At 38.6% G+C, this 23,120-nt stretch overlaps 1 protein-coding gene and 1 pseudogene across 1 annotated transcript; both read left to right on the top strand.

Moving 5' to 3' along the window:
- Window positions 1-5,246: 5,246 nt before the first annotated feature.
- LOC142629047 (protein POOR HOMOLOGOUS SYNAPSIS 1-like) lies at window positions 5,247-8,246 on the top strand (annotated as a pseudogene).
- Window positions 8,247-18,967: 10,721 nt separating this feature from the next.
- Window positions 18,968-22,286, top strand: LOC142627249 (F-box protein At1g70590-like). The gene is made up of 4 exons (XM_075801065.1): window positions 18,968-19,667; window positions 19,917-20,050; window positions 20,433-20,615; window positions 21,345-22,286. Exons 1-4 carry the CDS (start codon window positions 19,154-19,156, stop codon window positions 21,510-21,512), a joined length of 999 nt encoding a protein of 332 aa, XP_075657180.1. The 5' UTR covers window positions 18,968-19,153; the 3' UTR covers window positions 21,513-22,286.
- Window positions 22,287-23,120: the final 834 nt, after the last annotated feature.

Consider the following 23,120-nt stretch of genomic DNA (forward strand, 5'->3'; position numbering starts at 1 on the left):
AATTAGGCTGCCAACTAAGCATCTATAAAGAGAGGGATTAGACAATGGTTTCCCTCTCGAGGGAGTTAGATGCGCATTAAGCTCGACTAAAGTGTCAACAGTTTTGCTATCTGTGAGTCCAGGTTTAGACAAGAGTTTAGAGGCATACTTGGCTTAAGTAATGTAAAGTCTATCTGTAAAATGAGTGATTTCAAGACCCAAGAAGTAGCTGAGATGTCCAAGATCTTTCATCTCAAGCTGCTCACTGAGAAAATCCTTGAGTTCTTGAATGCCACTAAGGTCATCACCAGTTATGATCATATCATCCATATACAGGAGAAGTAAAATAGTGCATTTGTCAGTGCGACGAAGAAATAAGGTAGAATCATAATGACTGGTCATGTAACCCAGACGAGAGATGATAGAGCTGAGTTTGGCAAACCAAGCACGTGGAGCTTGTTTAAGGCCATAAAGTGCACGTCGAAGGTGACAAACCTTGTTTGATTCAACAGAGAGACCAGGAGGAGGTTGCATATAAACTTCTTCACTTAAATCCCCATTAAGGAATGCATTTTTGACATCCATCTGGAAAAGATCCCATTTATTGGCAGCAGCAATAGCTAAGAGGGTATAAACAGATGAGATACGAGCAACCGGAGCAAAGGTCTCTGCATAATTAATCCCATACTCCTGTGTAAAACCTTTTGCAACAAGATGAGCTTTGTAACGCTTAATAGACCCATCAGAGCGAGTTTTAATCTTGTAGATCCACTTACAACCAACCATAGATTTTCCAGGGGGGAGATGAACAGGAGCAGCTATAGGAGGATTAGGATCAGCTGGAAATAGATCTAAGACAGAAGAGGAAGATAGAGAAGCGCGGAAGTGAGAGAGCTCGACAAAGAGGCGATGTTCCCAAAAGAGAACATTGCGGGAGATACGAAGACGATGAGAAATAGGATTATAACACCGATACCTCTTTTGAGTTTCGCCATAGCCAAGAAAACAACAAAGTCTTGACCTAGGCTCAAGTTTGTTATGCTCATGTGGTTGAAGAAGAATGAAATAAGCAGAGCCGAATGAGCGAAGGTGGTGATAGTTTGGAAGTGACCCAAAAAGGCACTTATATGGAGTTTGATTTTGGATGACAGGACTGGGAATGCGATTAATAGCATGAACAGCATGAAGAGCAGCTTCGCCCCAAAAAAGAGCAGGAACTTTGGCAGAGAGAAGAAAAGCACGAACAATGTCAAGAATATGACGAAGTTTTCCTTCAGCTCTACCATTTTGCTGAGAGGTACCTAGAAAAGTTAGTTGATGAACAGTGCCATAAGAATGCAAAACAGTTTGGAAAGCATATTGAGTGTACTCAAGAGCATTATTAGATCGAAAAATTTTGATACGTTTAGAAAATTGAGTTTCAACCATTTTTGCAAAATTAGAATACATTTGCAATATTTCAGAACGATGTTTCATATTAAAGATCCAACTATAGCGAGAGTAATCATCAACAAAGACAACAAAATATCGAGATTCACCAATACTAGAGACAGAGGAAGGTCCCCAAACATCAGAATGAATAAGGTCAAAGATATCAGTGTATATAGATTCACTAGAATTGAAAGGCAAAGCTGGTTGTTTTCCTAACTGACATGAAACACAATCAAAATTTTCTATAGACACTAAACCTAACAAACCTCTATAAGCCAATTGTTGTACACGGGAAGAAGATGCGTGACCAAGTCGAGCATGCCAAAGTGCAGGGGAAGGAATAGAAGAAACTGCAGCAGCTGCGGCAATAGAAACAGGAGCAAAAAGTGGAATACGAAGGTTGTCCACAAGAAACATACGCCAACTCTAGGACTGGTCTCTAGCTCCTGTCCCGTCCTTGGATCCTGCACAATACACCCAGAATAATCAAATATAATTCGATAACCTAACTCAGCTAATTGTCCCACAGAAAACAAATTGTAAGAAAGGTCAGGAACATTAAAGATCCCAAAAACTGAGAGGTTGGAGGTTGAAATTGAACCTATATTATGACCAGACATTGTGGAACCATCTACTATACGAATAGTTAGAGGGTGTGGTGTAGGTTGAAGTTCAGAAAATAAGGACGAGTGAGGTGTCATGTGATTGCAACAAGCAGAATCCATAAGCCAAGAGGAAGGAGACATACCAGATAAAGCTGAGAGAGAAGAGGAATAAGATGCGTTATTAACCATACGAATAACATTGGCGATGATGTTTTTAAGGTTATCTGTGGACATGGTGAAAGTGCGACCTGAAGACTTAGACTATGCAGAGACGGAAGCCATTGGTTGGACACTCTCAATGGTAGCAAAAGTGGCAGCAGAAATTGAAACAACTGATTTATTGCGCTGATAGCAAGTCTCAATATTATGACCAAAATGTTTGCAAAGATTGCAAAAACGTTTGCTGGATTGTCGACGACAATTGTTGCAAAAGGAAGAAGACCTGTCCTTATTCTTCATTTAGAAGAAATATATGCAAAAATAGATTGCAAAAATGAAATCTACAGAAAAAAACTGGGTAAGGAGCACCTGGACTGCAAAAAAGTCAACTCTAGAGAAAAGTTAACGGTCAAAGTCAACCTTCAAGTCAAAGTCAACGCTAGTCAACGCAGGTTAACATCAGTCAACACGGGTCAATGATGACGTGGCGGGTGACGTCAGCAGCGTAGATGGACAATGATGTCAGTGATGATGTCACCTAGGGCTGACGTTAGCAGGTGCAAGTTTGGCGCGTGCAGCGTGTGTGAGCGCGTGGTGGCACATGATGAAGAATTTTGGTGTGTGGTGGCGCGTGGGCGCGTGAGCTTCAGTGCAAAAGATTTGGACGACGCGTGAGGGCGCGTGGAGGCTCCGATTACTGGGAGGTTTCCATGATTGAGTATGTCGGGAAGAGGCGATCATTGTGGTACCTGAAAAATATTTATTGGAGGAAGATGCATGGCAGAGATAGGAAGTGCAGTGGCCTGTGTGGTGCGATACTCGTCAACGACGGCGGCTGCAGGTCCGGAACCCAAGGACAACGGCTGGAAGACGTCGAAGGTTCTACGGCGAAAAACTGCGTCAACTGCTGTGATGGTGGAAGTGATGTTGAGAATATAGTACTACCAATAAAGACAAGACTGCTAAGAAAAGGTCAGAGCAGTGACTCTAATACCATGTTAGCAATACTGAATTCAATAGTATTGTATTTCTCACTAAAAGAATATACATGAGTGCCTTTATATAGGAGACATATGAGTGCAGTACAAGTAAGAGTGTAGTACAAGAATGTGTGCTATACAAGTAAACTAGTTGGACCTAAAGCCCACAACACTATACATGTTAACATCTTCATTTTCTAGTTATCTCTACACTCTGGAGTGATCAAGTTTTTGAAGAACTAAGGCGATCTTTCAATCTCATGATTGATAACTACATTGCAAAGAGGATTGCTCTGGTTAGGATGAGCCAACGCCATGAAGCACACACTCGAAAACTGAATGTCAAATTGCATGAAGATGCCAAAAGAGATTTTCTGGTTGCGCTCACTCATTTTGTAAAATGGAGCGCAACTATTGCTGCCTATCTCAGAGAGGCAAACGACATCGTGTTGGAGATGGAAGATGTCGAAGATGCAGAAATTATAATCAACGTCCATAAGCTCTTCCCACTCACCAGGACAATCAATTGGCGCACTATAAGTGATCGTCTATCCCGGGAGATCAAAAAACTTCCTGAAGGCGCGGACATTCCTTTTGCAAAGATCATATGATAATTTCGCGAGTAGTTAACGAATAAAAAAAGGGCAAACATGTAGATCCACTCCTTTCTATCTTTACTTTTTATCAAGGAAATGCACTTATGATGGATCATAGAATAGAACCATGATGGATAATAGTACGTTAGTTTCGTTTTGGTAAATTGTTGTGACCAACAGATTGTTGATAAGTAACTAGGATATCTGTATCCAAATTGAATTTCAAAAAATTTCTTTCCTATTCTTGTTCTTATTTCTATTGATATGGATATGGATTGAATTCTTATGTTGTGTGTATGAGTTATGTTATTAATTTCAACTTAAATGAAGTATAAAAGAAAGAACAGAGAGAGAAAAGTATGGAGGGAAAAAAAGCAGTAGAATAGGGTAACATAGCATCGACCTACACCCATTTTTTCTTTAAATAGAAAGAAATACTACTGTAAAAATTAATTGAAATTCAATTTTGAAATATGTGGGGTCAAGGTTTCACCCGGTCACGGCACGTTGGATTACTTGTCTGATTCACCTTCCATGTCCGAGGACACGTGCGGGTAGGGGCGAGTCAGTTGGAGAGTGTGTGAGTTGATTTTGTTTTTTGTCCTAGTATTTGCTTTGGACTATTTGTTAAAAAAAGAAAAATGAAAAAGGCAATTCAGAATTATTTTATTATTATTATTTGTTTATCATTTGAGTTTTGTGCTAATTGAAGAAATTGCGAGTGATTGCAATATTTATTTATACAGAGTTCTGTTTTAGTAATTTAGACAGAGTTCTGTTTTAGTTATGATCTCTATGCTCTAGCATTCTGACATTGCATGTTTTTGGGATACAAAACTAGCTTTTAGCTGCCCTACACAAAATGAATATATATATATATATATATAATATAATAAGTTAGGATTTGATAGCTTTTTCAATATATATTATTATTATATAAATAGAGATCCCATCAGAGAAAGAGAAAGAGAAAGAGAAGGGCAAAATGAGAATTTAATATTAATTTTTAAACATTATAATTAGTAGGTCCTGTTTATAAAGTATATTTTTTAACTAACATCTGATGTGTCATTTTTTCCACGTGGACTCTACTTGGAAATTGAGTATCTGACACTTGATTTATATTTTTCACTTTGTTTTTTCTTATTTTCCTTCTCCTTTTTTTCTAAGTTTCATTTGCTCTGCATCTGTTCTCCATGTCTCTCTCCTCACTACCTTTCCATCTGCTTCCTGCACAAGCTTAGCCACCACAGGCCCATTGCCACCGACCCAGCAGTGCGACCCAGGTGCGCGACCTAGGTCGCGAACTAGGCGCGTGGCCCAGGTCGTGAGACCCAAGTCGCGACCTAGGCCGCGACCCAGGATCGCGACCCAAGCGCGCGACCCAGGTCGCGACCCAAGTTTCTGGGATTTCTTAATTTTTTATTTTTAGAGAGACTTGAAATTTTTTTGGTTTATAAATCGAGTCTCTAAGACTCAATTTCCAGGTGGACACCATGTGGATAAAATGCCACGTCAGAGGTGATAGACCATGGAAATTGAGTCTCAAAGACTCGATTTTAGCCCCTAAAATCGACTCTCTTAGCCTCGAGATGTTAGTATTATATTAACTTTCGAAACAGTACCTACTAACTATATTCTTGAGCAATTATGGCTAATGGCCCATTTTCCCTGAAAGAGAAAGATCTGAGCAGTAGCAATGGGAAATTCCGTAACCGCCGTCCTCAAGGCTCTTGGATTTCTTCCTTTGCCTCCTCAACAATCCTTCCAACTCTGACGTCATCCTCACAGTCTCTTTCGGAGCCAAGATCCTTGTAACTCCTCTCCTCTCTTTTACAACTTTCTTCTTCTGTTTCAATTTTCAACTTCTTGTTCTTTGTTTTTAATTGCTGAGCAAAATTAGAGCATGTTGAAAACTATACCTATTGTTTGAAACTTCACGTTTTAGTTTAATCTCTATTGATTTGCAATTTCACATTAATATTATTTAATTAGCTCCTGCAAGCTTCGTTTAAATTCTACCTATGACTCCTGCTCCAATTTTTTTTAATTAATTACGAAATTTAATTAGATCATCCATACTTCGTTTAATCCTGATCTCGTTTTACGAGTTTTTGTTGTGATTGCTTATACGATTTAACATTTCACGAATTTCGGACGACCTATAAGTTGTAATGTTATGGTTGCCTCTTTTTTCTTTTTCATTTTTAAATTTTTAAAATTTTTGATTTTTTTTTTAAAGGTTTGGTGGCTAAGTCTGCTGGTTTAAGCTTCTGAGGCTTTTATGAATTGGAAATGTATTTATTTTTTTCCCTTTCTCTTTATTTTATTTAAATATAATATATGAATATTCAATTCTTGGTTTATGAATTCCTTTCCCTTAGAATTCATGAGAATTTGAGACACCTTCAATTCTAATAAGATATATTTCAAATTCAGGTGTCTAAGAATAGCGTTCTGTGTTTTAAGCATTATTTCTTTATTTAGATTGCAACTTCTCAAGATTTTAGGGCATGTACTGATTAGTTGATTACTGCAAAGTAATGACAAAGATTATTTCACAACAGCCAAGCAGATTTTTATTTTTTGTAATTATAAATTCCACTCTGTTCATTTTTGTAGAAACCACAAACGATATGTTTGAACAGAACTCAAGTTACATGGTTCAAACATGTTGCAGGAACAGCACTATGTGTCCAAGCTGCACTTCTCGTGGCCTCCGGTCTCTTGCGTTGCTGGATTTCCTGCCAGGGGTATCAAGGCTGTTTTTGTGAGTTACAGAGATCAAGTAGGTGAGGCAACTTGCTTACTTGCTCTACTTGTGTATCATAGTCTCTCAATTTTGAATATGAAAGTTAGTTTTTGTGCGTCTTAAGTTGGAAAGTTGTGACAGACTGACTGTAGGATGGATTTATGATTGATTCTTTATGACCACACTAAAAAATGTTTTGACTAACATAGCTTTGTAGCTGTCACTGGTAATATGTATACTTCTCTTTCCTCTAGCATTACTACTTATAATCAAGTGGTTTTGCAGATGTACTGAGTTTATTAGAAAACATTGTAGTATTTTAGAGTATATCTTCATATATCCAGAGCCCATTTAATTATTTTCCGTGTCTTGGCAGATCCAGAAGTTTGCTTTGCGATTTTCAACAATTTATGAAACAGATGTATTCATAAATGCTTTGAAGGTGAACCAATGGGTCTTTATAATATAGATAATCATCAAAACTTCATGAAGCCTCTGGCCAAACTAAGGTTTACAATACTTTACTCCATTCTCATGCACTGATGGTGTTGTACTTTTTTTCCTCTTTCAGGAGATTTTTAAGGATATTCCATCTCTGAATAGTACTATGGCTCTGAAATTGTTTCACAATCTGAGTTTTTGCCTTCAAATAGACACCCAGATAGGTAAAAAAGAAGACTGCTGTCGATTAATTAGGTCATTCCAGTATATGTATATTTTGAGTGTATGCCGATATATAAATGTGAGAAAATACTGAGCAAGGTTTTCTGTGTATGCAGAGCTTTTGTGAACTTGAATCTTATGACTTCTCTTGAAACTTATACTTCTCAAATATCACCAAGCTTGAAAAATGAAGTTGACCAACACTCATCTACCCAGGAAAAGGAAACTACATTCACTCACAAGTTTGAAGGAATTCAAGCATCATTGCCGCCCAGCTTCACAGCATTACTGGCCGACTGTAGTGCTGAGGTCTACCAAGGTAGATATGTTGCTCCAGTTAAACCGGAGAAACTTCTGATTCTGCATGATGACTCAAATTCCTTGATTGAAATCTGTAGGTTCAGGTTCAGCCCAATCAAATCTGTTGATCTCAAATCCCAAATTGTGGTATCCTTCTGAATTTTTGGTTCGATATTATTGACAGATGTGTTTTGATAACCAGCAAAATAAGTAGTAACATGTTGCCTATTATTACATGGGTGGCTTGGAAATCAAAGGCCACTTTCGAGGTTGTACTTTTCCTACTATGCAAGATTTATGATCAATTGTACTTGTGATTTATTGACATATATTTTGATGTTTGTTGTAGAGATACATGGAAGATTCTTCCTTCCAAGGTAAGTCTATTTTAAACTTAATCCTTAATTAATCACAAAAATTTTAGCCTGATGTACTGAAGGGAGCTTGATCTGAGCATGACAGGCAAGACTGTTCGCTTTCAAGCTATGTGGAGTCATTCATAGAGGATACTGCTCATCGCTTTATATAAACCCTGTCTTGAACTTAGTTTTTAGTCTTTATATACATGCAATTCAAAGGAAACACAGAAGCTGCTAAAATATGACTATTAAGCACTGCTGTCAATGGAAAATTTTGTTTCATCAACGTTGTTATTCAAGATGATCATTTGCTAAGGGTTTTTATTTTTCCTGTTTTTACCAGACATGTTGATTAAAGTGGAGAAAGTTATCAGCGAAATTGGTGGTGATTTGACACTGTAGTTGTACATGGCTTTGCAAATGAAGTCTGGAGCAGAATGCATTTTCATTCATTCCCCTGCAATGGAAGTTGTATATGGCATTTGATACATACAGGCTAAACCATGTTCATATTCTTCCCTACAGAGCGCCCCCCCCTGTTATAATTTCTCAAAGATATTTGTAGATAATGAAGTTGCTTGTTGAAAGTGAATTTCACGAATAATTGAAAATCTTGGTAACTAGGGTCTTTTTTCTCTCTGAAAGTTTGTTTGCATATTTTTTCTTTAACTGCAAATATCTTCCATATCATTTCTGTGTTCTATACTCACAAAGTTCACCATATCATCATTTCAATGGAGTAATAAAAATATGATGGTAGCTTATTAGACAAATATGATGAGACAAAAGATACAATTTTTGGCAGCTTTCATAATAAATATAAGAAAAAAAATAAAAATTAGTTAATTTTAAAAAAAATCTAGTTTTGCTATAATTAGCACCAAAAAAAGAGAGACAAAACGCTTTATAAAACACTCACTAGCGTGAGTGATTGATGGACATGGAGGGTTTTTCTGACAGCATTTTTTGGTTAATTGAGGAACAGGAAGAAATGGAAAGAGTAAGAGGAACAAGAAATAGAAATTTGACGTTAGATTAGTGACAGTGAATATCACTTGAAAGGCTGAAACCAGTAACCAAAATGTCAAAAACCTTAACTCCTAAAGTCATGTTGCTATCTTGGTAACCAAAATATAATAACAAGGAAACCCTAGTAATGATATGATGATCTACTTGGACTACCTTATAAGTAAGAACATGCATCTTCGATCTTAAATTTTTAATAAAATGCTTTACTTGAGCTCCTTGAGTTATTTGATTTTTTTGACTAAAAATTATTTTTATCATATTATAAGTGGTTTAATATATTTTTACCCAATGGTAGAAGGGTGGTTTAACATTTAAAAGCTAACAAGTAGAGAATTATCGTTTCTCTACCTTGAAAAAAAAAAGGGAGGCAATGAGCTAAAGCAACCAACTATTGGCAAAGTTCATCCTTACTCAAGAAAATGTGTCTCTATTATCTACTAGGAATTTGGAATAGTCAAGCTAATTACGGGCTTGAATGGTTTAATTTTAAAGCTTTTAGTCTAGATTATAGTTTCCATGGATACATGTAACAACAAATTTTAATTCATGAGAATCCCGAATAATTTGATGTCACTTACTTGTCAAGCATAGCCCATCAAATGTAGTAAAAAAGAAGTTGCTCAAGCGTGGATGATTGTATGAGGTAGAAATCACTATATAAGAAAATATTGCAACCTCATGTCTCTATTATTTTCTTATATAGTGATTTCTACCTCATGTTCTAAATTTTGGCTGAATTATTGCAACCTCAGCCTATAAAATGACTCAAAAATTCTATAAACTAATAATATAGTAGATGAAATTTAGAATCTCTTTACGTCTTTAAACTTCATTGAATCTATCACTCTAGTTTTTGTGAATCGGACAAATAAAGTGGTTTCTTGAAACACAACTTTAATGAAGATAAAATGTCAATTTCACCATAATTTTAACGTATTAAACGTCAAATTAGCACCATAAGGATTTATTATTATATTTGTGCCTTCAATTCAAGGCTAAAGTTGCGTGCTTAAGACTCCACATTAACGTTTTTTTTTTTTTTTTTAATCTTTCTCTAAAAAAAAAGATATTTTAATTAATATTTTTTAAAAAGTTATTTTACTAATAAATAATTTTGTAATTGTGTCAAAAAATTTTATCAAAATAATATTATTTTGCAAAATCTCCGGCTCCTAAAGTTTCACCTGGGACTTTGTTGCCATTTACCGTTAGACATCTAACATTTTCGTTAGTTGTCACTGTTTAAAAGTATGTAGGAAACTAGCATCTCGAGTTTTATAAACTCGAGATCCAAGTAAAAATCGAGCTTTTAAAACTCGATTTTTAGTGGTCGGCTATACCTTGACGTGGACAAATTTTCCACGTGTAGCCACGTAGAAATCGAGTTTATAAGACTCGAAATCTACACTCCCATTTTCAAACCCCCCGCCCCCCCCCCTGAAACAATCACACTCTCTCAACCTCACTCAAACACTCAGTCACACTCTCTCAATCTCTCAAACGCTCTCTCTGAAACACTCTCACTAAAAATTAAAACACTCTCCCTCAAACACTCTCGCCCTCACCCTCAACCCCTCGGCGTGACCCAACTACGCTCAATCGCCAGGTGGGTTTTTGGGTTTTTTGTTGTAATTTTGTTTGTTTTTTGTTGTGGGTGTTCTTTTGTGAAGATATGTGATGCTGGGTTTCTCTTATTTTAATTGGTGAAGGTTGATTTCCTGTCTAATGTTGGTGGTTTTGTTTGATCATATGGGGAATTGATGGTTAATTTGTGTTTTATTTGGCTGATTTTTTTCTGGGTTTTGGTTGGATTTATATGAGATTGGTTTTCGTATATGAGGGACACAAAGCAAAGATTGGATAAAAGATTTTGCCGTAAATTGTGGGAATCTTGAGAGTGCTTTGATTGAACTGTGGGCTTTTAGCTATGGCACACTATTGGCCAAGGAACTAAAAATTACAAGTTTGATAGTGGAACTTTATGCGTTAGTTGATGAACAACTCCATTGTCAAATTTTTATTGGAGCCGTAATCACCGAACTTTTTGAAGACTTCCCTAACTTGCATTGTGCACACATACCTGGGAAGCCAATTTGTGCCGATGATTAATATTAGTCATACTGGATAGCCGAAATTAGCTCAATATTTTATCTTAGTTATTCATTGGTTACTAAATTATGGTTATGAGCTTTGGCATGAGTGAGGTTAGTTGAGTTGAGTTGAATATCTTTGTTCATTGATGAGATAAAGAAAACATTACACCGACCTTCCCTCTTCCCTCGGTTAGTTGATGATACAAGGATCTCCCTTGTATTTGCAGAAATTTTATTTACCTTTTCTTACCATTGTTAAGAACGAGGAATGGTTGTTGTCGGATGTAGGGTTTATAATTCCGCAATTAGAGGTAAAGGTTTCAGCTTTGTAGAAGGTGCCGAAATGGTGAAGGTGATTTTCTTGATGATGTTGGTTATTGGATGAACTTTTGAATTCAAAGTGATAGAGATGAGTAAAGGATTGAGGATGAAGACAAGAACAATGGTATCTCTTGAGCCGACAACTCTACTTGGGATATATACTTCTAATTTTAGAAGTATAAGGGAGGTCTTTGTATATTTATCTAGGACTGGGGCCAAGGGAGATTCTCCTAATTTAAACTACGAAATATAGATTCTTAGAGCCTCAATATTTTAATTTTTCTTCATCATCGAAGGGTAAAAAAGTTTTAAATATTTGTGGCCAAAAGTTAAATGTTTGAAATGTTCATTGAGGTTAATGAACTCAGAATTTTCCTGTAGATAACATGTCTATTTGTATATCTTTTAGAATAAAAAATTGAAATGAATCACTTTGCTTTGAAGTGCTTATTATTATTATTTTTTTTGGGCACCCAACTTGCACATTTCAGATACTTCCCCATGAACATTAAGGACCTGTTGGCAAAGATAGCAACATTGGGCGAATTGGCTAATGTGGACAAAGTTGGGTGTTTGATGGATATAAATTATCTAATAATATCAGATTTTATTTTAATATTTTTCTAATTAGCTCGTAAATGACTTCGATTGTGGTTTTGTTTATGTCTCCTCTATACATTGGTTTTTTTTCTTTGTTCTTTTTTGGACACATTAGGGGATTTTTTATTTATTTTTAATCGATGTTTGTCCGGGATTTCCTGGTTTTGTGGTTATTTTTATTCATTATCATTTAGGACGTGCGTGGCTATTTTTCATCCAAGAAGTCACCGTATAGCTTTGAAGTGTATTTGTTCGACTATGTGTCCGCAACTCGCTTGATCCTATTAGTTTAATATGCTGTTATTTACTTATTTTTATCTTTATTTTTAGTTCTGCAGATAGATACAACAAGAGAATAAACTACAGAACCTTCTTTTCATTTTTAGTCACATTTACTTGCATGTAGAATAGCATTCCTTTGCCCCCACACTATTAATGATCTCACAGTTGAGTATCTGAATGTTTGCAGTATGGAGCCTCGGATTGATGACGAGCCACAGGTCTTGCACCTTGGTCCACTTGACGAGTCATTGTTGACGCGACAACGATATCATCGATCAGAGGACATTTGGAATGGCGAGGTGAAATATCTAGTTCTAACAATCGCTTTAATTTTTACGTTGTCTTTGACTTTTAGTTAGCAAGTTCTTTCAAAACACAATTTGTAGTTGTAATAACCGCTATAATTTTTATGGATTTTGCAGACCCGGGCCCACTTACGTGCCGTGGTCGCACTAAGGAGATGGCAAGCATTCGGATGGAAGATAATCGGGTGATTGACATTATCAAGTTGCTAAGGTCGGAAGGATTGTTTAGTGGCCCCTTCCCGTAGAGATAGATCATTGCCTAATTTTGGCCCTAGCCGAGCGATGGCGGCCGGAGACGCATACGTTCCATCTTCCACATGGTGAGATGTCAATCACCCTACAAGATGTGGAGGTCATTTTCGGACTTCCTATAGATGGTGAGGTCTTGGTTGGGCCGGCTGGCTGGTGGATGGGGATTGGCGAGATCTCCGTGCATGGAGTTGCTTGGTTTTACTCCGCGAATGACAACAAAACTTTGGTGGGGCAAAGAATTCTCATCGCCCGCCTTGTTCACGCCATTGCGGTGCCACGCCTCATGACGCAACGGAATGCGAATACACCAAGATGCTCGGTGCTATATTTTAGCGCCGTTGCTAGGGGATAAGCTTTTCATGGACAAGTCGGGAGATAGGGTGCATTTGATGTTCTTGGCGTTCCTGCGTGACCTTCGTGATCCGCCACAAGTATAGTTGGGGTAGTGGTTGCTTGGCCCGGTTGTACGAGAGTTGTGTCGGGCAAGCGAGAAAGGGGCATCGCAGATTGGTGGGGCGTGCACATTGGTCCAAGTATTGGGCATGGGCAAGGTTGCCATTCTTGTGCCCGAGGATGAGCCCCCCACCTGGATGTGATTATGGCCCATGGCCATATGCTCCACTTGCATTTAAGTAAGTATTTTCTAATATCGTGTGTGCAATGTACTCTTCTTAGTAACTATAACATGGGTATTATCTTATCTTATGTTATTCGCTTGTAACTGTAGGTGGGTGCGGGTGCCAAGCTCGAAGAGTAGGCCATCCGGCATGGCCTTGATCCATTATCGCGAGCAATTAGTTAGAATTCAACCAAACCAAGTATGGCAAACAAAAATTCTGTTTGGTTATGTTAATTTTCCTTAAGAATATGATTGTTTCATCCTTTAACACATCTTCTGTTTTAATTTTTGTTTTTCCTTTTATCTATGTATTCTCCCTTGTTTTAATAAACTTGATGTTATGGTAATTGTTTTTTATTTCTATTGTAGATTGTGTGGCAGCCATACGAGGCAGACTTCGGCCACCTTCCTGAATTTTGCGATGCAGGGAGGGATACGTGGACGGCAAGGGTGCCACTTGTGTGTTTTTGCATAGTAGAGATACACCACCCAGATCGTGTCCTTCGTCAGTTTAGGTTGGCGCAAGAGCGACCCGACCATGTTGTGTACGATGAAAGACTGCATAGAATAGACTTGCGTGGGAAGGTGGAGAAGAATTGGAGGGAGGAGCATGGACCGTATATCCTTACATGGGATGAGAGACGACAACGACTTTGCCATGCACCTCCTCAGACTGGTGAGATGCCTCGCGATCATGACTATTACCGCTGGTACCGTCCAGTCACTCGAAAGTATGTCGACCGCAACAGCGCAAAATTAGATATATCGGTAATGTGTTCTAATTAGATATATCTTAGTTGAGTGTTTAGGTAGATTAATAAGTGCTATATTATCCATTCTACAATTGATACGTAATTGTCTCAAATCTAATTGTACTGGTTCTTTCTCGGTTTCAGATTGAAAGCCATTTAGCGCTGTTGGAGATGCTTCCTGTAGGCAGCCGAGCCCACAACCATGTCCGACGCGTCCTAAATGATCTGGTTGGGCTTGGTGGTGGTCCTGCACCAAATGGAGAGGCAAACAATGGGCATGAGACTGAATCAGCAGATATTGCAACCCCAAGCACAAGCGTAGCACCTGTACGTACACCGACCCGTGGAACTCGAGTGTGTAAAACTCGAGTGTGTAAAACTCGATTTTTACTGGGCAATTTTTTTTTTCCCAGCAGAAAATGCTCTGTTTCAGGCATCATTTTACAATGTAAATGCACTCAAATCACAACAAAAGTCATTCTCAATATATCACCATTCTAAACATGTCCAACCACGCTTAATTTGCAATTCTAACCATACTACTCAAATCACAATCTTCATAGAGGTACATTGGATAGAGAATTACAAGTACATTCAACAACAATCAAAAAGTTCACATAGAGCCAATACAACGTCATCCATGGAAGGATGCCTGAAAAACGTAGAGTATTTACGTTAGGAGACAAGATAGTAAACATTAGGTAAACATCGAATGAACAACAATTATTTAACCGATGCATAAATTTTTGCCAACCTACCTAGTGTGGAACATGGCCGCTTGTGGAAGCACCGCGGACCGCGGACATTTTCTCGCGGTTATGCCCGGAAGCATGACACGGTCCACATGTCTCGCTTCGGTTGACTCTCTATCAAATCTGCGTCCTCCTCCGCCATCCCGGCTCTTGATCCTTATTCCTCACTCCATCCATCTCATTTCTTATTCGTGACTTCACCGGCCGACCTTTGGCCCGCAACAATGCCGGATTAGGCAACCACTTTGGCCCCATGGGATCCCTCCATAATGACCGTGACTTAGGAACCTCAAATGCATGCTCATAAGTGTTAAGGGCATGGTTCAAACCATAAATACGGGTGAATATACGTGGTCGAATCAATATGTAAATAGTCACATACTCTAATTGCATGTGAACACGGGATCCCTATATTTTGCCATTTCCCAATGCATGTTTTTCCCGTAACCGAACTTCGTGAATCGTGGTTTCCCCCTCCCCGCGCTAGACACGTTGAGTTGGGTAACTACTTGAAATATCGCTCTTCATTGCTAAATGGCTTGAGATAGTGTTTCGCATTTACGCTTATTTCCATCCCACGAGGATAAGGCATATTCACTCCATTTCTTACCCTCTGACAACTCATAATGGTATTCTTTGCGCCGGTCGTGGAAATATTGAACAAGTTTGCTCCAAGTGAACTCAACCAACGCGGCAATAGGAAGGCCCCGTGCACCTTTCAAAGCACACCATTGAAACACTCGATATATTGGTTGTCATTGCTCCAAAACGTCTCCCACCATCGTATGACCGGGTCCACATGTCCACATCCTCGCTCATTAGGTATGTGTATGGAAGATAATCTTGATTCTTTCCTTACCATCCCTCCCCGTCACCTTCTTCTTCTTCCTAATGGCCTCAATTTCCACCTCGCTTAATGGAGTCCATTATGGTAGCAAATTTAACTACCCGACTAGCATATCCCGCTTTCAACGCCGCCGACTTTAGAGTCGAGTTCGAAAATGGGTGTTGAAGTTGCTAGCAACATGTCGAAGACAATATCTATGAAATACCTTTGCTTTTCCATCATCCCTTCTCTAGGCCAGCTTTGCAATGGCGTTTTTGATACCGAGATGTCGGTCGTAAATTATGCAAATGCCGTCGTCAGTGTCACGTGGCCAATCGTTTCTCCGAGGCATCGTAAAAACCACCTCCAACTGGACCCCGACTCACAATCCACAACAAGAAAGGCGAGAGTGGAATACCTTGTTGTTAGCATCGGTTGCCATTGCGACCAACAACTTTCCCCCGATATTTACCATACGGATGGGTCCCATCAATACCGATAACCGGCTTGCGTGTTGAATCCCGATATGCATGGACCGAAAGACCAAAACACATAATGCAACAATACGGTGTGATCTTCATCGGTGGGTGTGACACGATAGCAAAACCGGTAGTCGGGTCCCGATCAATATACGCCATTAGCAACTTTTGGCCTTTGGTAAGATTCTTCCCAATCTCCAAACATAAGCGCAATCGCCTTTTGTTTCGCATCCCATACCTTGTAGTAAAGAAGGCTTATGGCCATTATATTTCGCCTCTATCGAGATCCGAGATGCTTAATTTGAGTGGTGTGATCCTCGAAGTAACTTGTTATGGATTTCTGCCGCAATAAAATTACAACTCATCATTCTACCATCATTTCGCACCCAAGTCGGTATACACGTGTGAGGACCCACATACACGGTGACCATCCATAGATTTTGGAGCTCGGGCTTCATAACCGCGTAGACATACCACTTGCACGACTCATGCACGCATTTCGCACAAAAATTTTTCCTCGTCGACCTAGTGATCTTAAAGTTTTTGTTTTCCTTGAGGGCACAAATTGTTAATACGCGCTTCACCTCCACTTTACTCGCAAAAGTCAACCCTTTGCACAAATTCATCCCCTCTCTCCAAGTAGACACAAATGGCATCTCAATATGCGAAGGATCAACCATATTTTCCCAAGTATTTGCGAGAGAATGACAACGCAGGAGGTGCGTAGGTTGGATTGTGTTTGTAATGTTTTGGACACTAATAACATTGTCTCGCATCAAAGTTCACCGCCGTCCACTGTCTCATCGTCATCACTGTCCCTCTCAAAGTCCCCAAAGTCCCGAAAGTCCCCTCTCTCAATCATGTCTTCATAGTCATCTTTATCGGCAAAATCTTCACCGTTAATGGCAAGATTCTCATCAACATAGTCGTCATCATCATCATCATCATCATCATCGTCATCATCATTGTTAACGACGTAGTCTCATCAACATAGTCGTCGTCGTCATCATCATCGTCATCATCATTGTTAACGGCGGTAGTCTCATCAACATAGTCGTCGTCGTCATCATCATCATCATCTCCATCGGCATGAACATCATCATCCTCTACATGTGTAGAATACTCATATTGAGCATCCGGAAGCGCAACTTGTAAGCTTCTAGTTGTTTGTTGGATATCCTCTTGCCATCCCGCACGCGGCTCCAACCGTATGTACAACTCAATATTACTTACTTGCTATACTCTCCAACTTGTCAAACATGATCTTCACATGTTTGTCTTTTTCTATCGCATATACTTGTAATTAATCCGGTGCTTCATGATTTCATTTGGCATACGATAAGTAATTTGCATGTTGTACGCATCAGATTCTTATCCAACTCTTCCATGACAAGTATCTTCAATTCATCAAGGGTTTTCAACCTACGATCAACTTCGGCATAATAGGTTTTCATACCCGGCCCCTCAAATGGCAATCCCTTGTTGGCATTGGGATTCTTAAGCGGACCACCATGGTATATGATTATAAGAATATCGCATTGTGAACCCTGTTCAAGTCAAGTCCTATGTTAGTTAAATCACATAGTCGTAAAGTGAGGGAAAAAAGTAATGCAATCTTACCAATGAACATATTCAAGCCGTTATAGAGTGCCCATTAATATCTAAAGGCCAAGACGTAAACCTTCTAATCCTAGTGGATGGAGAGACGGAATTATCTATTACTCCATTGTGTGGTGACCTATAATGCCTAAAAGGGTTGAAAGAACTAGGTGGGTAGAGGAGCATGATTACATACCCATTCACTACATTCATTCACAACCCATTTCATACCCCAACCAATGATAAATAAAGTCAAAAAAAACTTGAAAGATCATGATAAAAATAAAAGCCTAGAAATGATGAATAAAATTTTGATAATTACATACCCATTCCCATTCATTACATTCATTCACTACCCATTTCATACCCAAACCAATGATAAATAAAGTCAAAGAAATTTGTAAGATCATGATAAAAATAAAATGATGAATAAAATTTTGATAACAAAAACTATACAAATAAATACTCAAAAAATTAACACTAACAAAACAAAGTTCTATAATTCACAATATTGATAAATTAACTAAGTTATGTTAACTATCTACAAAATAAATGGTAAAACTCTTTAACCCACACCCATAGACAACATACCCAACTACAATGACAATCAAATTATGCAAACCCTTACCTTAGATATGAATTTGCTGAGAGGGAAGAGCAGTGAGAGTGGAGAATGTGGTTTTGTGAGAGTGAGTGGTGTGAGAGTGGTGTGAGAGAGTTATGGGTGAGTGAGAGTTAGTGAGGGTGAGTGAGTGAGAGAGTTAGTGAGGCTGAGAGCCTCGTTTTAGGTTTTCTCTGTGTGTTGCGGGGGTGTGAGTTTCTCGTGAGAGTTAATGCCACGGCCGAGGTGCGTACACATATAGGAGGAAATCGAGTCTATAAGACTCGAGTTACTCATAAAAACTCGAGTCTCTAAGACTCGAGTTCCATGCGTATATAAACTTAATTTTAAACTTAATTTAAAATAAGATATAGTAAAACTCGAGTTTATAAAACTCGAGTTCTACCGGAAGTAAAACGAGTTTTAAAACTCGAGATCCCGCGGCATTTTGTCCACCTCAATGACGCGCATAAAGCGAGTTTTTGAAACTCGATTTATTATGTAAATCTCGAGTTTCAAAAACTCGAGTTGCTATTTTCCTACATAGTTTCAAACTATGCCTAACTTACTATATTCATGCCATTCACATGCCTAATCTGCACATTCCCCCGTTTCACCTGGCATCAGCAGAACGTTACGAATCGACCTCCTCTGAACTCTGAAGTGGCGAGATCTAAGCGATGAATAAAACAAACGAGCGGCTGAGATTGCTTTAAACTCTGTAAGAGAATCCATTGCCACCGTCGCTCCATTGTTCATTAGCTAGGTACACAAAATCAAAAACACAGAGAGAGTGTGTGAGTGAGAGCCCAAAAGAAGATGAAGCAGAAAACTTGGCCAGCTCGATCCGACGGTTCTCGCTTCCTCTCCCTTCCACTATCAAAAATCAAGGGTCCAAAATTCCCCACGCAAACTTCGACCCGTCAGATCCGATTCTACACCACAAGACCATCCGACGGCCAGGATTTCTCGGCGCTCCCGTACGACGTGTTGACGAAAATCGCGGCGTCGTTTAGCCTCCAAAACCTTCGAGCCGCGTCGCTGGTGTGCAAGTCGTGGAGCGAGGCGCTCAAGCCGTTGAGAGAGGCGATGCTGTTGCTGCATTGGGGGAAGCGGTTCAAGCACGGTCAAGGTGGGGTCCGCCCTAACTTGGACAAGGCTCTGGACTCGTTCTTGAAAGGCGCGGCTCGTGGTTCAGCTCTGGCTATGGTGGATGCCGGTTTGATTTACTGGGAATTAGGTCACAAGGACAAGGCTGTTGCTTTGTATCACAAAGCTGCGGAGCTTGGTGACCCTGCTGGACAGTGCAATTTGGCCATTTCTTTTTTGCAAGGTACTTTTTGTTTTCAAATGTGGATATCAATAGAACAACAAAATGTGGACATTTTCTCCGTGAGCTGTGATTTGGAAACACACATTTTTCCCTCATTTGAAAAACACATTTTCTAAGAAACGCAAAGCCGAATGGAACCTTGATATGTTTAAGTGCAGAGTTCTGAATTGCTGGACTTTGATTGTATTTTTTTTTTTTTTCATTATTTACACAATCTTGTGCTTATTGAAATTCTAATAATGCTTGTAGCTGAACCTCCAAATCTGAAGGAAGCTTTGACATGGTTATATAAAGCTTCCATTGCTGGACATGTCCGTTCTCAATACCAACTTGCACTTTGTCTGCATCAAGGTCGAGGGGTTAATTGCAGTATAAAAGATGCTGTATGTTATTCCTCACTTACTCACTATATTCTTAATCTATGAGTGAGCTGTTTTTTGGGTAGGAAATGCTTTGAGATTGGTTAAACTTTTCCACATTTGCCAATACTAGATTGTTTACTTTTAGTAGTACACTAAGGATGCTAGATATTTTGTTATATCTCGGATATTCCTAGATTTTGTATATCAGCAATTTCTTGTCGTCTTTATGTTGACTCTAATGCAATTTTAGCAACAAATGACCTGCCACGGTTGCATTACCAATTTCCTCTCTTAAATTCAGCTGTTTTCTATGAGAATATCTGAGATTATTAGGCGCTTTTTTGTTCCTTTTTTGGTGCGTCATATTCAAGGTTTTGCTTGTGATAGGTTTCTCCTGAAACAGGCTAGATGGTATCTAAAAGCTGCAGAAGGTGGGTATGTGCGTGCTATGTACAATGTCTCGCTATGCTACTCATCTGGTGAAGGTTTGGTGCGTAGTAATCAACTAGCAAGAAAGTGGATGAAGCGGGCAGCTGATCGTGGTCACACTAAAGCACAATTTGAGCATGGACTTGCTCTCTTTTCTGTATGTAACATGTCTACGCCATTCTTATTGTACTTGAAGGAAATATGTGCACAAAGTAGATAATTGACCCACAGTTTTTATTTATTTATTTTTATAGGAATAACTATATTTTTATGTAAAGTGAGTAGCTGATGAGTTTTGGTTCAAATGGTACTTCCTCCCCAAGAGTGGGTGGAGTAATAAGTTGTGGGTTCAAAACCCACAGGAGCATGTGTTGCTTGCTTACTAATTAAAAAAAATAAAAAAAAAGTAAAGTGAGTAAGATTCTTTTTTTGATTAGTTGAATGGTGTTGTGAAGGAAAAAAGTGAGTAGGATTCTTTATGCTAAGACTGATGTCATTGAATCTTTTCTAGGTAAGTCTTGACATTGAATCTTGTAATAAGAATGAACTGCTGAAAGATCAAAAGAAGATGAGATCAGACAATATTATGAGATCATAATATGGTTAGGCATGAAGCTTAGATGTATATAAGTTGTGATTTTTGTTCAACACATTGTATGGTTAGCTATAAAACTTACAACATTTCTTTGACCACATTTATCGTCTTCCCATGCTAGTTCCAACTCTGATTTAAGGTTATGATTAGAAAAGACAGCTATTTGCGTTCTTCTTGTGGGGCTCTTTTTTTTTGGGGGGGGGGGGGGGAGATTAAATATGGTGTTGAAAGATTTACATTGTAGTACTTTATATTAATTGAATAATTTCTCTGATGGTTACACTTGGGCAGGAAGGGGACATGATGAAAGCTGTAGTGTACCTGGAACTTGCCTCCCGTGCTGGAGAAAGAGCCGCAGCTCATGTGAAGAATGTAATCCTCCAACAATTGTCAGCAACTTCACGTGATCGAGTCATGCTTCTTGCTGACAATTGGCGAGCTTTGCCTTCGTCTCGCTGAGCTATATAATAAATGGTTTGTAAACCTGTACACATCCCTGTCCTTGCCTTTTGGCAGCCTTTCCTTTAGTTATATTCTTCCTGATGAGTGATGGAACTTCGTAGTTTAGGGTATAGAATCTATAGATGAAGAACTTATGTCCCTATCCTTTACTACACTGGGCATATTTTAGCCTTATCCTAGGCAAAGTAGTTTTTTTAAGCCCAAACTAATGGTTCTAATTGCACATTTAGTTGTGTTGAATTTAGGATTGGGTAGTTTGAAATTTCTCAACCAATTACCTTGTATGAGTTCTCAGTTGCATCGTTGAGGAATCTGCTAGCTGTCCTGTATCTTCTAAACAAAACCCAGATGTGCTGTTCATGTAATCTGATGGATCCAGGACCTGCGATCTTAATTACAAATTGCTTGCAGTATAATTGGATTGAGCAAATGCCCAGTGAATAGCCCTGAAGGTATCCTTATCCATGAAAGTAATTCCCAGGGTGTTAATGTCCCATAGATAATTGAACTTAGTGACTGAGCTTCTGATTTCTTTCTTATGATCAGGACATGTTGTAGATTCATTGGATCATAAATGATTCACTTGATGCCTGAAATCAGTTTTTAACTGCTATTTGTAAAGATTTTGTTGTTGTATATAATATATGGATTTTATTATTATTATATAGGTATGTTGTATTACATGAAATTGGAAGGAGAAATAGGATATATTGTCTCCATTACTTGGATGGTTCACTTGAGATTTTACTGTTGTATATAATATATGGATTTTTAGAAAATAATTATTGTTGTATTATATAGAATTGGAAGGAGAAATTACTCGATCTATTGTCTCCATTACTTGGATAATTCATAATCAATTCAGCTATCATTATATTGCACCATCATATTCGAATTCATCTTCCATAGGAATTGAAGTCACACGAAACTATTGTAAAAGTTGGTAGCATTTTTGTGAGCCTCCATTCTTTTAACTGAGAAAAATAAGTATTCGGGCTGATGGACCCTCACTAAGGTTGAGGGCTCTATTGAGGCATGGTTGATGCCTTGACTGTTCCAAACTATGGTTTTCATGGCAAGTTGAGGTACAATTTGGCTGTCACTTCAGTCATTCAGACAATTAGAAGTGAGAGTTAACAATTGTTTGCACGTTTGCATTATTTTGCTTTACTTCATATGTAACCTTTGCTATTTCCATGCTTCTATACTACTAGCCAGATGCGCCAGATGCTTGGCATTGGCTTTATTTCTGCGTTAGAAAGTGTTCATGGTGATTAGGTTTTATGGTGTGATGGATACCACGTGGAGTCGTGCTAGGTTCTGTGTTTTTCGTGACACTTGTGTTGGGACTTCCGACTCCATTGGGTTATACTTATAGGTGATAACTTAAGGTGTTTCAGTTGAGTTATAGGTGATAACTTCAGGTGTTCTCATTTTTGTTCGTGATGGCTTCCGAATCGTCATAGGGCCATCGCTTAGGCTTTACGAATCAAAAAAGTATTTTATGTATCAGCTCTTTTCAACATTTCTTTCATATACGTGGGTCTCATCACCGATGAGACTCTCAAAATGTATAGAGATGTTGTATGTAGCTGATATAAGAGA

The sequence above is a fragment of the Castanea sativa genome, chromosome 3, assembly GCF_040712315.1.
Source record: "Castanea sativa cultivar Marrone di Chiusa Pesio chromosome 3, ASM4071231v1".
NCBI lineage: Eukaryota > Viridiplantae > Streptophyta > Magnoliopsida > Fagales > Fagaceae > Castanea > Castanea sativa.